Source organism: Mesoplodon densirostris, chromosome 18, assembly GCF_025265405.1.
Source record: "Mesoplodon densirostris isolate mMesDen1 chromosome 18, mMesDen1 primary haplotype, whole genome shotgun sequence".
Taxonomy (NCBI): Eukaryota; Metazoa; Chordata; class Mammalia; order Artiodactyla; family Ziphiidae; genus Mesoplodon; species Mesoplodon densirostris.
This window is the reverse complement of record NC_082678.1, coordinates 6,561,108-6,577,307: the sequence shown is the minus strand read 5'-3', so window position 1 is coordinate 6,577,307 and position 16,200 is coordinate 6,561,108. Positions and strand designations below refer to the sequence as shown.

The 16,200-nt window shown below is 53.3% G+C and overlaps 3 protein-coding genes across 5 annotated transcripts in view; all 3 read left to right on the top strand.

The window, feature by feature from the left end:
* STAT5B (signal transducer and activator of transcription 5B) overlaps positions 1-2,749 on the top strand; it is a 64,134-nt gene extending 61,385 nt beyond the window's left edge. For all 3 annotated transcript variants that reach the window (XM_060080440.1, XM_060080441.1, XM_060080443.1), the window contains one exon: positions 144-2,749. In XM_060080440.1, the coding sequence (XP_059936423.1) occupies positions 144-270 (127 nt within the window). In that variant the 3' untranslated portion in view covers positions 271-2,749. The remainder of the gene's footprint in view (positions 1-143) is intronic.
* A 4,926-nt stretch (positions 2,750-7,675) lies between these two features.
* Positions 7,676-12,021, top strand: GHDC (GH3 domain containing). Its single transcript, XM_060081137.1, has 10 exons — positions 7,676-7,783; positions 7,954-8,042; positions 8,193-8,479; positions 8,780-8,901; positions 9,068-9,569; positions 9,972-10,164; positions 10,284-10,355; positions 10,432-10,565; positions 10,893-10,978; positions 11,245-12,021. Exons 3-10 carry the CDS (start codon positions 8,206-8,208, stop codon positions 11,461-11,463), a joined length of 1,602 nt encoding a protein of 533 aa, XP_059937120.1. The 5' UTR covers positions 7,676-7,783; positions 7,954-8,042; positions 8,193-8,205; the 3' UTR covers positions 11,464-12,021.
* Positions 12,022-13,908: 1,887 nt separating this feature from the next.
* HCRT (hypocretin neuropeptide precursor) lies at positions 13,909-15,138 on the top strand. The gene is made up of 2 exons (XM_060082588.1): positions 13,909-13,929; positions 14,764-15,138. The coding sequence occupies exons 1-2, from the start codon at positions 13,909-13,911 to the stop codon at positions 15,136-15,138; spliced, it is 396 nt and encodes a 131-aa protein (XP_059938571.1).
* The last annotated feature ends 1,062 nt before the right edge of the window (positions 15,139-16,200 follow it).

Below are 16,200 nucleotides of genomic sequence, written 5' to 3'. Positions count from 1 at the left end.
TGCTTTCCTGCGAGGCCTGGGCCGAGGGTACAGGCGGTCGGTCTTGAGCCGCTCACCTGGTGGGGTGCGGGGTGGTCTCTGCTGCTCCTCATTGGCCTCTGGCGACCTTTCCCTCCCGTAACCTCTCCTCTTTCCCTCCGAAGCCCTGACCCCGTCATGGACAACGATGGGGACTTCGATCTGGACGACACGATGGACGTGGCACGGCGCGTGGAGGAGCTCTTAGGCCGACCTATGGACAGTCAGTGGATCCCCCATGCACAGTCGTGACCCCCCGTGGCCACCTCCAGCTTCTTCATCCTCGCCAGAGGAGTTACTTTTGTGGATGTTTTAATTCCATGAACCGCTTCGCTTTGGAAACAATACTCATAATGTGAAGTGTTAATACTAGTTGTGACTTTAGTGTTTCTGTGCATGGTGGCACCAGTGAAGGGAATGTGAGTGTGTGGGTGTGTGTGTGGGTGTGTGGGTGTGAGATTGCACGTTGGGCTGTTTCTTCCCCTTGCTGTCCAGAGTTTAGCTTCAGCACTGGGGCCACAAACAGAGGCTGTGGTTGTTTTAACCTTGTGCAGAAAGGCAGTTAGTTCCATGAACCCTGGAACTTGGCCATGTGTTTTAAGGGTGGCTGAACTTTGACATGTGGCTGTTCAAGTGGGAGAAGGACAGGGAGGTGAAAGCACCTCGTGTCTGGTGAGTCTTTGTCACTGTGTCTGCCAAGCCATTGATACATAAACGTGATTGTCTCCACTTTTCTTCTGAAACGTAGAAGCTGCCTTTTCACAAAGAAAACCAGTCCTCCCTCCTTCCCTGTCCCCCAATCCCTGTTTTCCTCGGTAGGGGTGGGAGAAGGGGGGACATACAACAATCACTGGGGCAAGGGAAGATGTGGGTTTTCTGATGGGTAGTGGCTTTTTAGATAACCCAAAACCCATCTAAATGTTCTCTGCCTCTCCCGCTGACTCCCAGCCCCCATGGAGTCACCGCTTAGTTCCTATGTGTGTATGCATGTGCAGACACGTTTGATGAAGTAGAGGAAAGAAAAGAGAGTCACATAACTAGAGCTTACGGTGTTGATGTCTTTGTGTCGTGGCCAGAGTGGACTGCCCAGCCCCGGCTCGCAGGCGCTGAGGACGTTGCCTTGTTACCTGGCAGTGGCTGTCCAGTCTGCCTGTCCTTCCTCTGTGCTGGTAGAGGCACAAGCGAGGCTTTCCAAAGGCTTATTGATAACGGCTTTTTGCAAAGGTTGAATGGTGTTTTTGTTTCCAAATTGGGACTTGTTTTTCCCCTCCCACCCTAATTGGACATCAGAATTCTTTCTTCCTGCGTCAGGTCCTGTACCATTGGGACGCAGGTCACCTCTCTTCCCTTCACTGTCTGCACACAATGTCTTGGGGAGCGGGTGGCAGGAGTGTGGGCTGAACCCAGGGCCAGCGCGTTGCCACCCGGGTGCAGGGTGCTGGGTGTCGGCACTGGTCATCTGGGGAAATGCAGTCAGCGAGTTTGCTGAGAAGTTTGCTTTTCAAAAACAAAGCAGAACCAAAAATCCTCGGCATAACTTTACCCAAAGTTTGTTCCATAGCTTTACACCAGAAGGAAGGAATGGGCCATGGCAGGCAGGTGGGAAGAGGGGAAAGCAGGTATACCTTTGGGGTCAGGCCTATAAGGTCACCCCCAGCCCCCCTCCAAAAGAAGGGCCTGACCACACCCAGGAGAGAATGACCCTAAAAAACATTATTTTTATACATGTGAGTAAATAAACATATTTTTTTTACAAAAATAACTTCTGAATTTATCAGTGTTTTGATGTTAAAGGAAAATATTCCTCTGTAGCAAATTATTTATTGAAAGAGGACTTTTTACAAGCTGCTCTTTGCCCCTAGCTTGGCTTCATACACTGATTTATTTTTCCGTGCTGGGCAGTAGACCGTCTCTGCCTCTGAGGAGCAGGCTGACTCCTCCATGGCTATCAGCACCGACGCAGGATGCTGCGAAGCCCCTTACGTCCCCTCAAGATTTGATTAAAATCCCCCCCTGAGGTTGGGAGTGTTGGGGAAAGGTAGAAAGGAAGCCTGGCTGCTCCTGGACTCAAAGAGACCTCTCATGCCCGACACCGGGGCACCCTGAGTGCCGGCCCTGCTTGTCCCAGCAGCCCTGGGGGCAGGGATTGTCACGCTTTCAGATGAGCAGTGGGCCTAGGCGCAGGCGTGCCGAGGGCAGAGCCCTCACTGCATAGTTAGCACTGGGGCTGGGGGGACAGGTTCCCAAGAGAGTGGCTGCCCCAAGCCTGGGGTTCCCGCACACGTCCAGTGGCTGAGCTGTCCTCCGTTCTCCTGAGGCTGTGCCTGTAGATGGGAGAGATTTTTGACTGAAAGGTGCGCTCGCTATCTACATGTATCTTCTCTCTTCTCCCTGTTCTGCAAACCGCAAGGAGAGGTGACGGGCAAGTCCTGACCACCTCAGCCTCTCACTCGCTCCCAGACACACACATGCGCGTCATCAAAATGTTTCAATGTGTGGTATGTGCAGGGCTTTGTAGGGGGTGGGAGGGAGACTGAAAGTGAATATAACTTAAAATGGAAACATACTTTTTATAATTTTTCTTTATAAAACTTCGTGAAATTATTTCAGATACAGATTTTAGTGATGAGGCAAGTTAGTATATAGGCACCAAAAAGTATTGTATACAATTTGGGGCAGTCACAAAACTGTGTATTTTATGTTACAATAAATACTTCCTCTAAATGGACAATATTGAGTCCTCTTTTTATTTTTTTCCATCAGGTGGTTGAGATAGAGTGGCTTTCGTAGGGGAAAATTTGAAATCATCAGTGTGACTCTGAAAAGAGGAACTGGTTGGGCATTGGCTGCCTCAGAGTGTGTGTGTCACCAGCTTCGATGGCAGACGGTGGCATTTCTTACCTTCCTGTTCACGTGAGGTTTTGAAACTTAGAATGATAGTCTTTTATCTCCTATTCCTGTTAGAAAGTTCATCCTTAAGATTCAGCACATTTGGAGTGCCTGCCCTGAGCCAGGCTTGTGTATGGGATGAGAAATCATTCCTGCCCTCGAGAGGATTGCAGTCTGGGAATCCACGCACCCTGGAGCCTGCGCCACAACTAGAGAGAGAAAGCCCTCACGCCACAATGAAGAGCCCACGCACTGCAATGGAAGATCCCGCATGCCTCAACGAAGATCCCAAGTGCCACAACTAAGACCCAGCGCAACCAAAAAATTAAATAAATTTAAAAAGAAAGGAGGGAAGGGAGGGAGGAAGGAAGGAAGGAAGAAAAGAAAAGAAATAGGGAAAGGTACAGCTGGGAGGAACTCTCTCAGGGTCAGAACAAATCTCAAATACTGACCTTTGAAACTATCCCTTCAAAGAAGCCTAAATTTTTTTTTTTTTTTTTTTTTTTCAGTACACGGACCTCTCACTGTTGTGGCGTCTCCCGTTGCGGAGCACAGGCTCCGGACACACGGGCTCAGCGGCCATGGCTCACGGGCCCAACTGCTCCACGGCATGTGGGATCTTCCCGGACCGGGGCACGAACCCGCGTCCCCTGCATCGGCAGGCGGACTCCCAACCACTGCGCCACCAGGGAAGCCCAGAAGCCTGAATTTGATTAGATCAATTTGTGGAGCCATTTATTCCCCAGGGCATTGTTGAAAAATATAGCAATCAGCCAACAACTAGTGTAGTTTAACAGCTGGGTGTGGTCAAGGAAAGAGACAAGGAGAGACCTGTGCAAATCACTGTCCTGCTAGGGTGACTGTGGGCATAACTCCCCACTAAGTAGCAATATCAGAGGCTTCACACTGTATGGGTGGGCAGTGGGGAGCAGATAGACTCACTAACATAATCCTGCCACTCACTAAACAAGGAAACTGGTGGACAAGAAACAAGGAATTGCTAAACTGGTTTCCAAGGTGGCTGCACCATTTTACATGAGGGTTCTGATTTCTCTACATTCCTGCCAACACTTGTTATTTTCTGACCTTTTGATTATAGCCATCCTAGTGGAGTGTGACATGACTTGAGTCAGTTTTAATTTGCATTTCCCTGATGACTAATGGTGTCGAGCAGCTTCATCAGAAGCCCTGGAAAATTCACAAATATGTGGAAATTAGACAATACAGTCCTACATAACGAAATGAAAAAGTTGAAGTAGTCACACTTAGCAATTTCAAAACTTACTACAAAGAAACAGTAATCAACAAAGTGTGGTACTGGCATAAGGACAGACCTATAGATAAGTGGAATAGAATTCAGAGTCTAGAAAGAAACCAATGTGTCTGTGGTCAACAAATTTTTGACAAGGGTGCCAAGACCATTCAACGGGAAAAGAATAGTCTTTTCAACAAATAGTGCTGGGACTACTGGATAGCCACAAGTGAAAGAATGAATTTGGAACCTTACATCATATATAAAAATTAAAAATGGATCAAACATCTAAACGTAAGAGCTAAAGCTATATAAAACTCTAAGAAGAAAACAGAGAGCTTCATGACTTGGGATTTGGCAATGATTTCTTGGCCAAGACACCAGAAGCATAGGGAGCAGAAGATAAATGGGACTTCATCAAAATAAACTTTTGAGAATTCCCTGGTGGTCCAGTGGTTAGGACTCGGTGCTTTCATTGCAGGGGCCCAGGTTCAATGCCTGGTTGGGGAACTAAGGTCCTGCAAGCCAAGCCATGGTGCAGCCAAAAAAATAAAAAATAGAAAAACTTTTGTGCTTCAAAAGACACTATTAACAGAGTGAAAAGGCAACCCACAGAATGGGAGAAAATATTTGCAAATCGTATGTCTGATGGGGGTTAATAGCCAGAATATATAAAGAACTCCTCAACAACAACAAAAAATCTTAAATGGGAACATGACATGAATAAACATTTTTCCAAAGAAGATATACAGGTGGACAACAAGCACAGGAAAAGATGCTCAATTGTAAGGGAAATGCAAATCAAAACCACAATGAGATGCCACTTCTTACCCATCAGGTTGGCTATTATAAAAAACAAAAACAGGGACTTCCCTGGTGGTACAGTGGTAAAGAATCCACCTTCCAGTGCAGGGGCACGGGTTTGATTCCTGGTCGGGAAACTAAGATCCCACATGCTGCGGGGCAACTAAGTCTGCATCGCAAAGAGAGAGCCCACGTGCCACAAACTAAGAGCCCACACGCCCTGGAGCCCGTGGGCCACAAGTAGAGAAAACCCGCATGCCACAACTAGAGGGAAGCCCATGTGCTGCAACGAAAGATCCCGCACAGCCAAAAAAATTAAGAAAATAAATATATTTTTTAAAGGCAGCCTTATTGAGTCATGTCAAAGATTAAAAAAAAAAAACCCAGCAACTGTGGAAGGCAGGCATGTAAAATAGTGCAGCTGCTGTGAAAACAGTATGGTGGTTCCTCAAAAAATTAAACATAAGAATTACCATATGATCGAGCACTTCCCCTTCTGGGAATATACCCAAAAGAATTAAAAGCAGGGATTCAAACAAATATTTGTACACCCGTGTTCATAGCAGCATTATTCATAATAGCCAAAAGGTAAAAACAGAAAAGTCCATCAATGAATGAATGGATAAATGTGGTATATATATACAACGTATATTTCCTTCCTTAAAAAGGAAGGAAATTCTGACACATGCTACAACGTGGATGAATCTTGAAGACATTATGCTAGGTGAGAAAAGACAGACACAAAAGGACAAATATTGTAAGATTCCCCTTATATTAGGCACCTAGCGTAGTCAAATTCATAAAGACAGAAAATAGGATGGTGGCTGCCAAGGAACGGGGAGTAATTGTTAATGAGTACAGAGTTTCAGTTTGGAAAGATGAAAAATGTTGGAGAGACATGATGGTGATAGTTGCACAACAATGAATATACCTAATGCCACTAAATGGGTAAAGAAGCTGAAAAGACGTTTCTCCAAAAAAGTATACAGATGGCCAATAAACACATGAAAAGATGCTCGACATCATTGGTCATCAGGAAAGTGCAAAAACTGACTCAGATCACTTCACACCCCACTAAGATGACTATAATCAAAAGGTCAGATAATAACAAGTGTTGACAAGGATGTAGAGAAACCAAGACCCTCATACACTGGTGGTGGGAATGTAAAATGGTGACGCCGCTTTGGAAACCAATTTAGCAGTTCCTTAAACAGTTAAACCGCTACTGCACGAACCTGACATTCCACTCAATGGAACACAGTGAATCCCTTGCATTCCTTTTTTTTTTTTTTTTTTTGCGGTATGTGGGCCTCTCACTGTTGTGGCCTCTCCCGTTGTGGAGCACAGGCTCCGGATGCGCATGCCCAGCGGCCATGGCTCACGGGCCCAGCCGCTCCGCGGCATATGGGATCCTCCCAGACCGGGGCACGAACCCGTATCCCCTGCATCGGCAGGCGGACTCTTAACCACTGCGCCACCAGGGAGGCCCCCCTTGCATTCCATTTTTATGCAAGAAAATATGTCCACAGAAAAACTTGTACAAACATTCATAATAGCATTTTACATAATAGCCAAAGAGTGGAAATGACCCAAGTGTCCATCAACCGATGAATGGATAAACAAATGTGATATATCCATACGATGAAACATTATGTGGCGATAATAAGGAATGAACTACTGGTGCACAGTACCACATGGAAGAACCTTGAAAACATGCTAAGTGAAAGAAGCCAGACTCAAAAGACCACATGTTATATGATTCCATGTACAATGAAATGTCCAGAATAGGGAAATGTATATATAGAGAGAGTAGATTTGTGGTTGCTTAGGGCGGGGGGCAGGGAGGTGGGAAGGGATTGGGAGGTGGTAGCTAAAGGGCCTGGGATTGCTTCTGTGGTGATGAAAATGTTATAAAAGTGACTGTTGGTGTTGCACATACCTATGAATATACTAGAGACCACTGAATTGTATACTTTAAGAGCTCAGCTATGAGAAGAAGAGAGACTGCAAGACGGAGAGGCAGGTGAGGATGAAGGGAAAGGTTTCAGTGTCTGAGAGCCTGGGTCAAGGGCACAGGTAGAGAGAGGGCTTAACCACGGACAGCAGAAGAACCTCATTCTGAGCACAGCTTCTCAAGCTTGTCAGTAGGATGGGGGAGCCGAGCTCCATCGGGCACCTTATTCCCAGTTGCAAAACTACCTCCTGCCGTAAGGATGGGAGAAGTTTGTGTTTCCTTGCGATAAAGCCAATAAGCTAACACAGGTGGTGACCTCAATTACCAGGTAGTTATCTTGAGAACAGGTGTTAATGGGTTGTGTCTGCCTGGCTCTGGCTTTAAAAGGGAGTGAGATTCTTTTCTATCTGCAGTTCCAGCGTATTGCCTGTGATGCGTCACACTCTGCTCTAACGCTTATTCAATAACAAAAGTATTTTCTTCCTCTACTACCTTTGTGGAGACCGATTCTGGAATGGAAAAACGTTTTGCTTTTTAACAGTTCTCAAGTTTGCACCTGCTCCAGGATGGGGTGCACCCCACTCCCGGCTCAAGCTGATACGAGTCTGAGGACCAGATACTCTGGCCCTAACTTCCCCACCTGCCAGCTTGGGCCAGCTCCCAACACAGCGGCCCTTAGGCAACCTGCCCCTTTAAGAGCCCCCCCTTCCCAGGTCCTCCCTCAGGCCCAGTGGCCGGATTTCCTGGTTCAGGCCCAGCCCTTTAAAGCTGTGGCTCCAGCCTTCTGGCCGGCTGTGTACTGAGGCTGTACGGGGGTGCTTAGGGGTCCCTGGGTGCCAGGCAGAGACACAAGTGGGCTGTGACAGGTGCATGTGGGCTTCGGCGGGGGCGGGGGGGACAGGGTGGAATCCTGGACAAAGCAGAGCCTCTCGGTAGTGGGCCAGACATGCCGTCCGTGAAGTATCTGCTGTGTGCCGGGCACCGTGCCATGCCTTTCCTGCACTTTCTGAGGGGTATTATTATTCCCATTTTACAGACTGGGGAAGGGAACGGAGCTCAGAGCAGCTGGCTGAGTTACCCAGGGCCAGACAGCTAACAAGGGGCAGGGCCAGGATCCAAACGCAGGTCAGTGTGACCCCAAAGCCTTGATGTTCTCGCCCCCGCATCACCTGACAGGTTTAACTTGGTGTTCCTGTGCGCGGGAGACTCGGGGGGAGGAAATGGGTTTTCCCCTCTCCCCCCAGTGCCAGTACTTGGAGGCCTTCCTCCTGCCAGGAGCTGCTTGGAGATGCCGCTGCCGCTGCTGCTGGGCCTCCTGCTGGGCCTCCTGCTGCTGCCGCTGGCCCTGCTCTGGCGGCGGCGGCCGTCCCAGGATGCCAGGCTGTCCTGGCTGGTCCGTCTCCAGCACCGTGTGGCATGGGGGGCCCTGTGCTGGGCCGCCGCCTGGCAGCGGAAGAGCCTAGCTCAGAGCACGCTGCACGCGGGCCAGAGCCAGCAGCGGGCCCTGAGGCGGTGTCTGCAGAGGGCCCAGAGTCCCCGCTGTCCCCTCAGGGGGAGCACAGGTGTGTTTCCCAGGGTCTGGGGAGGTGGCCCAAAGAGAAAGAAACCCCATAGGACAGTCAGATTCCAGAACCTGAAGACCTCCCTTCCCCCTTCTACTGCCAACACAGAGGGACCTGACCCAGAGACCCTACCCAGGCCCGAGATTGTTCAAGATGAATTTTCCCATCCTGGGCCCTGACAGCCCCTCTTCCCCCAGGCCTATTCTGGGTTCCTTCCTCAGGGGCCTCACCAGTCTTACCTGAAACTCTTGGGAAACTCTGTGGCTTCATGAGGATTTTATGATGTCTTTGGGGCTACAGATATAGGCGTCTTCCGGAATCATCTCCCTCTGACCAAGGCCAGCCAGCTCCAGGAGGAAGAAAGTGGAGGGCAGCTCTTGCCCCCTGCCTCAAACCAGTACCGTGGGGAGGTCTCTCTGCAGGTAAACTGGGAAGGCTGGAGCCCAGCCCCACCAGAGACCCCTAACTGCAGCCAAACCCTCCCATCAGAATGGGAAACAAACAAACAAACAAACAAACAAAAAACCTGGGGCCTCTGGGTCTGGCTCAGGCCCAGGGCCAACAACACTGCCTCTTGTCTCCCTCCAGGCCACCTTGCTGGGTCTGGCAGCCCTAAACAAGACCTGCCCAGAAGCGCTGGCTCCAGAAGGCACGGCCCGTGTGACCCCTTCCTCCCCTTGGCCCTACCCGCTCCCTTGGCCTTGGCATGCCCTGGGCCAGTTGGGCCCTGCTGGAGCCAAGGACCCTAGGGCCCTGCTGCTGGAGGCACTGAGGTCCCCGGGGCTGCGAGCTCTGGAAGCTGGGACGGCGGTCGAGCTCCTAGACGTCTTCTTGGGCCTGGAGGCCCATGGCGAAGAGCTGGCTGAGGCATTAGCTGCTGGGAACCCAGGAGCATCTCTCCCCAGACGGGCAACTGAGCTGCGGGAGGCCCTGGAGCAGGGGCCCCGAGGACTGGCCCTTCGGCTCTGGCCAAAGCTTCAGGTGGTGGTGACTCTGGATGCAGGAGGCCAGGCTGAGGCTGTGGCTGCCCTGGGGGCCTTGTGGTGCCAAGGACTAGCCTTCTTCTCACCTGCTTATGCTGCCTCTGGAGGTCAGCAAGACTCAAGGGTAGTGAGGTGAGGGCAGGGGGCAGAGGTCACACAGCTAGCTGCCAAGTAGCAAGCCCTCTATCATCATCTCATCTAATCCTCCCCAACACCAGCAGCTCCATTTTACAGATGAAAAAACTGAGGCTCATAGAGGTTAAGAGACACACAAATTTACACCACACCAGCATTTAACCCCAGGTCCGTCACCTCCAGAACCACCGCCCCTTCCCAATTAAGACCTTAGAGGCAGAGGGCTGAGCCTGGGGGAGCCAGGAAGGGTGGAGTGGGAGGGCAGCAGTGGGATCGATGCTCAGAGGATTGGGGACTGGGATCCAGGGGGAGGGGCTATTGCCCAGCAGAAAGCAATGGTACCACCAGATGAAGAAGCCGCTTGCTCCCCACAGGGGTGGTGGGCCTGAGTCTGTGGCCAGAGCAGCCCCATGGCCTGTACCTTCTGCCCCCTGGAGGCCCCTTTATCGAGCTGCTCCCACTCAAGGAAGGAACCCGGGAAGAGGCTGCCCCCACCGTCCTATTGGCCGAAGCCCAGAAGGGCAAGGAGTATGAACTGGTGCTGACTGACCACACCAGCCTCACCAGGTGACCACCTGGCTGCCCACCCCCAGGCCACCTCAGGCCCTCTGGAGCCCTGCCGAAAGCCAGGGGCATGAGCTAATGGGCCTTTGGGCCTGACCTCACCCCCACTTCTACTCTATCAGGTGCCGCCTGGGTGACGTGGTCCAGGTGGTTGGTGCCTACAATGAGTGTCCGGTCGTCAGGTTCATCTGCAGGTAAGTGACCTCCTGGGTGGCTGAGAGATCATCCTTGTGCCCTGGGTTCCCCTTCCTCCTGCTTCCTCCTCCCCAGGCTGGGCCAGACCCTGAGTGTTCGAGGCGAAGACACTGGTGAGGACGTGTTCTCTGAGGCCTTGGGCCGGGCGGTGGGGCAGTGGCCAGGGGCCAGGCTGTTGGACCATGGCTGTGTGGAGAGCAGCATTCTGGGTAAGTTTCTCCACTGGCTCCTGCCTCCCGTCCTTGGCTTGACTCTCCCCCAACCCATACCCATCCTGCTGGGAGATGTCTAGGAAAGAGAAAAGAGTCAGCCTGCTTTGCTGCTCCTAACAGAAGTCCTTCCCCATATCTGACTCCCATCCCCCCTGCTGCCTCTATCCATTTTCTCTCCACTCACCCCACTCCCTGCCAAGAAACTCCTTTTCTCCCCGCTGTGAACCTGGGAGTGGGGAAGAACAGGTGGGGGCAGTAGACTTCGGCTTTGGATGCCGCCCTGTTCACAAAAGCATGTGTCCACGATGGGGGGTTTGTCTACAGATTCCTCCGAGGGTTCTGCTCCCCACTATGAGGTGTTCGTGGCACTGAAGGGGCTAAGGAACTTGTCGGAGGAAAACCGAGACAAGGTACACGAGAGACAGGGACAGGATATGACTGCATGTCCCTTTCACCCTGCACGCCCCCAGGTGCTGTGGGCACAGGGGAGAGATGGGGAGGAGGGGTGTGGGGAGGAGAACCTCCCTGGGGCTCTGGGAAGGGAGGGATGAGTCCCACAGACACACACGTATACACACGAAACTCCTACCCACGCGTTCCCTGGACACAGCCGTGCGTGCCTCACCACACGCCACCCAGCCCCACACCAGCCTCACGCAGGCCGTTCTGTTTCCAGCTTGACCACTGCCTTCAGGAAGCCTCCGCTCGCTACAAGTCCCTGCGGTTCCGGGGCAGCGTGGGCCCTGCCCGAGTCCACCTGGTGGGGTGGGGGGCCTTCAGAGAACTGCGGGCAGCCCTCGCTGCCTGCCCCTCATCCCCCTTCCCTCCTGAGATGCCCCGGGTCCTCAAGCACAGGTACCTGGCCCAGTACCTGCAGAGGAGGGTGTTGTCCTGAGCTGAGGCCTGCCCACTGCCCTGTTCACCCTCACGGGCTGCCTCGCTCTTTCCTCTGGGGCCCCTCTGGATGGGGAGCCCTTGGCCAGGCTCTTCGAGTGTCAGCTGACGGTTGCCCATCGGAGCTGCTGGGCCTTAGGGAGGCCCGACCTAGTCTGTCAGTTCCGAGGAGTTGACTTCAGGGATAGAGCAGACACCAGCGGCGCCCCATCTGGAGCCCCCCGGCCCATCCTGGAAGACCCTGGGGTCCCACTCCACGCTGACAGTGCCTGCGTCTCTCAGCCCGTGCACCAGGCAGGCTGGAAGTGTTGGGAGTTAATGCTCTCTGGAGTGACCCTCAGTCAGCAAGGAACAGGAGTTGGTGATCACAGACCTCAGCTTCATCGTCCCTCAGTGGGACAACTCTGAACCGTATTGATTGTCTCCCTCGGAGGGTCACCACCAGTTGCCCACAGCGGTAACCCTCTCATTAACAAAGTTCTTCTTGGTTTTCCATCTGTCCCTCCCGTCCCTACTCCCTTATGTGCTTTCTTGAGTCACTGCCCAAATAAACCTCTTGCACCCAGAATCTTGGCTTGGGGTCTGCTTTTGGGGAAACCAGTGGTCCCATTCGCTCTGGTGCTGCTGCAGCCTGGGCTCCCCTCCCAGCTTCAGCTCTGGACACGGGGGCTTTCCCCACACTCCCCCTCTGGGCTGGGGCAGGCCCTGAGTGTGTGGGCCTGCAGAGCCCTCGGGGACCCCTACCACAGCCTAAGTCAACCCAGAAGACACAGAGCCCCTCGTCCTACCTCTCCCCATTCCAAGCTTTACCTAAATGCAGAGGGGCTGCTCCCCAACTCCCCTTGCCCTGGCTTAGCATGGGTCCCCTTCCTGGCCCAACACCCGCATATCACTTCCATGGGCAGACCCTGTACTGTAAATCATAAAAGAATCAGAGCAGGAAGCAGGAAGCAGCTCCAGAGACCATCTGGCTTAACCGTCCATCTTACTAGTGGGGAAACTGAGGCTTCGTGGGGTCATGAGGTTTGCCCAAAGCCCCGCAGCTCCTCCTAAGTACCTCGGCACCTGATCCCAGTCAGTTGCCAAGCCTCAGATTCTGCCTCTGAATTACCACTTCTAGATTCCACGCCCCACATCCAGGCCCCTGCCCCCTCCCACCCGGTCCCCACACCAGCCCACAACTCCTTCCTGCTAAAATCCTCCCACAGCGCCTTGGCACCTGTGAGATCAAGACCAATCAGCTTAGCCAATAAGACCCTTTGACCCACCCTGGCTTCACTTACCTGTCCAATCACCTCCCTCTTGTAAGAGAAGTGATCTGTGGACCACACCTTACTTCCCGTGTGAAATAAGCACTGTCATGTCTAGGTCTTGGTCCCTTCGTCAGAATGCCTTCTCCCCTGACCTTACTTGGGAAACCCACTTTTCATGCAAGGCTTTTTCAGAGGCCTTTCTCCACTGAGCTAGCCTTTTGCCGGGTCGCCTCCCCACCTGGACTTTGGAGCTCCTTGAAAACTGGACTATATCCTATGCACACTGTCACTCCAGTGCCCAGAGCAGGGCCTGGCACGGAACTGGCGCTCAGTAGACAGTGCCCTGGATAAGACACCAGCCTAGAGATGACATGTGTCCTTCACCCCATGGTGGCTCTCTCCCTGCTGATGGTGGGATGGAACTCCATCCCTCCTGTCCAGGCAGCCCAGCCAGGTAGGAAGGAAGCTGGGGATGTTGAAGGATCTCACCAGGTTTTGCTGCTTTCCTCCCACTGCCCAGGGTTGGCTTTCAAGTTTCTCTATCTTGGAGGTTGGTGAAAGGGAGAGAGGGAAGAAGAGAGACGGAGGGGAGGGAGAGCCAGCGAAGAAAGCTTTTCCGTGGAGGAAGGAGGCCCTGGAGCCTGAAGGCCCCAGGAGCAGTGACAGGAGGACAGGGGGAGAGGCCTGTTGCCTGGCTGCCCTCTCCTCCCACACACATCCTGTGGAGAGTGGGTCTCACGACTGCCTCCTTTCCTGCCCCTAATTAGCAGCTCCCCTGACACACTGTCCCATACCAGCATCCCAGGCAAGGCCTCTTTTGTGCTCCCAGATTCCTAGGTGCAAGTTGGCCTCATTAGTGCCCGGAGACCGCCCCATCTCCAGGGAGCAGGCAGACAGACGGGGGCGGGGAGGTGACCGGGAGCACAATGATCCACCTCCAGTCTCTGAGTGCCTTGGCGACCATTCCTTGGGCCCAGCCTGGAGACGGCCCTCCTGCAGGAGGCTAATCTTAGATTTGCCTTTGTCTGGCCCCAGAGTGGACGCAAGTGCCCATCTCTCCCCCTCCGCCCCAGAGCACTATAAACCCCAGGACCCTGGTAGCGGGTTGCAGTTGACAGCCTCAAAGCTCCTGGCTATTTGGACCACTGCAGACGACACTTTTCCCGGGTACGCCACTCTGAGCTCCAGACACCATGAATCCTCCTTCTACAAAGGTAAAGACCCAGGGACGGAGGGGTGACTCATTAGGCCAGGGGCAATGAGAGGGCCTGCTCAGGGAGCTGGAAAAAGGTTGAAGGTGTCTAGCTCTTGGCCTTTTCCCATGTGGGTTCTGAGGCAGCAGACGGGGTGGACCCTTGGCCGAGTATCTGCCTTGGCTAACATTGGATTGTGCCGTGTTCTCCTAAGAGTTCATGTTTATTGAGCCTTCATTACGTATTAGGTGCTGTTTGCACCTGTCATCTCATTTCATCCTCCCAGAAGCCCTGCACAGTAGCAATTATTTAATACCCAGTTTACAAGTGAGGATGTTGTGCCCCCTGAGAGGGTAGGAAACTGGTCCAAAGCGACTGAGCTGTTTCCCCTGCAAGGGAACAGGCCGACAAGACAACAACTTGGATCCTGCCAGTCCTTGATTTGCACGTGTTTGCCCACTGTGAGGGGGGAGGAGCGGATAAATAGGGCCTCTGTTTCCCTGAGCTAAGTTTCCACAAACGTCTGGGGCAGATTCAGACATGTCTGTTTTCAGGTGGAGTGGTCAGCGCTCTAATGGGTACCCAGAGGAGAGAGGGATTCATTCTGTCCAGGGGGTCTCAAAGGGCTTCCTGGAGGAGATGCTCTGCTAGGTCTTCAAGGATGAGTAGGTAAAGAAGCCAGACACGAGCCCTTCTCCAACAGAGCCCTTCAGACAGCTCTGCGCAGAGACAGGAAAGCTAAGCGACAGAGAGGGAGGAGCGCAGGCCAGGAGGGGGCGTGAAGCCAGCTGTGCAGGGCCCGGGCGTAGGGGTTGGATGCGGGCGACCCTCAGCGCCCGGTCTCCGCCTCCCCAGGTCTCCTGGGCCACCGTGACGCTGCTGCTCCTGCTGCTGTTGCTGCCGCCTGCACTGCTGTCGCCCGGGGCGGCCGCGCAGCCTCTGCCCGACTGCTGCCGTCAGAAGACGTGCTCTTGCCGCCTCTACGAGCTACTGCACGGCGCGGGCAATCACGCGGCCGGCATCCTCACGCTGGGCAAGCGGCGGTCCGGGCCCCCGGGCCTCCAGGGCCGGTTGCAGCGCCTCCTGCAGGCCAGTGGCAACCACGCGGCCGGCATCCTGACCATGGGCCGCCGCGCAGGCGCAGAGTCAGCGCCGCGCCCCTGCCCCGGGCGCCGGTGTCCCGCTGAGGCCACCTCGTCTGTCGCGCCCGGGGGACGGTCCGGGGTCTGAGGCCTTGCTCAGGTCCTGTCCTGGCCCTACCCTGGCCCTGCCCTCTCCCCTCTGTCAGCCCGCCCGGTGTCAGCCCGCAGAAAAAGGGCAATAAAGACGAGTCTCCCTCTGTTAGTGTGGCTGCTCTCTGTCCCTGTGTGGTCGCGTCCCGCCCTCCAGGGGGCGTGAGAGTCTTTCTAACTATAAAGAACCAGAAAACCTGGAGGCTCGGGGAAGCTCAGCTTGGGCGTCTTTGAACCCGAAACACTCTCAGGCGGGGAGCTACCAGAGCAAGGAACTGTGCAAGGCCCTGGGGTGCGGAGAGAACCGCATATGTGCGTGCTTAGAGGGGAGGATGGGGACAGACACGTCCCTCGGTGCTCTACCAGTCATTCTGTATCGCAGGGCCTTTCCGGAGAGACGCAGAGGAGAGAAAAAGCAAGCAGAGGATCGGAATCCGGTTGGGAAGGAGGGAGCTGCGCCTGCCGAAAAGGCAGGGAATATGAGGTTCAACATAAATCTTCGAGAGAGCTGCAGCGTCGGGTAGAGAGTCCGGGGGAGCAGTGAGGCGCTGAAGGGGAGGCGGTTAGGCTTGTGCAGCCCCTCACAAGTCGTCAGGCTTTTCACTTTATTCTGTAGGTAGCTGAGAATCAGGAGAACTTCTTAAGTGGGGATGCGGCAAGATCTTCCTGCAATTAACCGAACACACCTGGTACAGGTTGAATTGTGTGCACACGCACACACTCCATTTACAGGTTGAAGTCCTAACCCCCAGCCCTTCAGAATGTAACCTTATTTGGAAATAGAGTCTTTGTGGACGTAATTAGTTAAAATGTGGTCATAACTGGAGTAGGGTGGGCCTCTAACCCAATATGATGCGTCCTTATATAAAGGGGGAATTTGGACACAAATGCACGCAAGAAGAACCCATGTGAACATGAAGGCAGAGCTGGAGTGATGCATCTACAAGCCAAAAAGTGCCAACAACCCACCGGAAGCTAGAAAACAAGCATGGAGCAAATATTCCCCCACGGCCTTAAAAAGGAACCAACCCTGCAGTCATCTTGATCTTGGACTTCTAGC

Coding starts and splice junctions, on each gene's coding strand:
- HCRT (XM_060082588.1), top strand. CDS start 13,909: ATGAATCCTCCTTCTACAAAG. Junction 13,930..14,763: donor TGAATCCTCCTTCTACAAAG/GTAAAGACCCAG, acceptor CCGCCTCCCCAG/GTCTCCTGGGCCACCGTGAC.
- GHDC (XM_060081137.1), top strand. CDS start 8,206: ATGCCGCTGCCGCTGCTGCTGGGCCTCCTGCTGGGCCTCCTGCTGCTG. Junction 8,902..9,067: donor GTGGGGAGGTCTCTCTGCAG/GTAAACTGGGAA, acceptor GTCTCCCTCCAG/GCCACCTTGCTGGGTCTGGC. Junction 10,165..10,283: donor GACCACACCAGCCTCACCAG/GTGACCACCTGG, acceptor CTACTCTATCAG/GTGCCGCCTGGGTGACGTGG.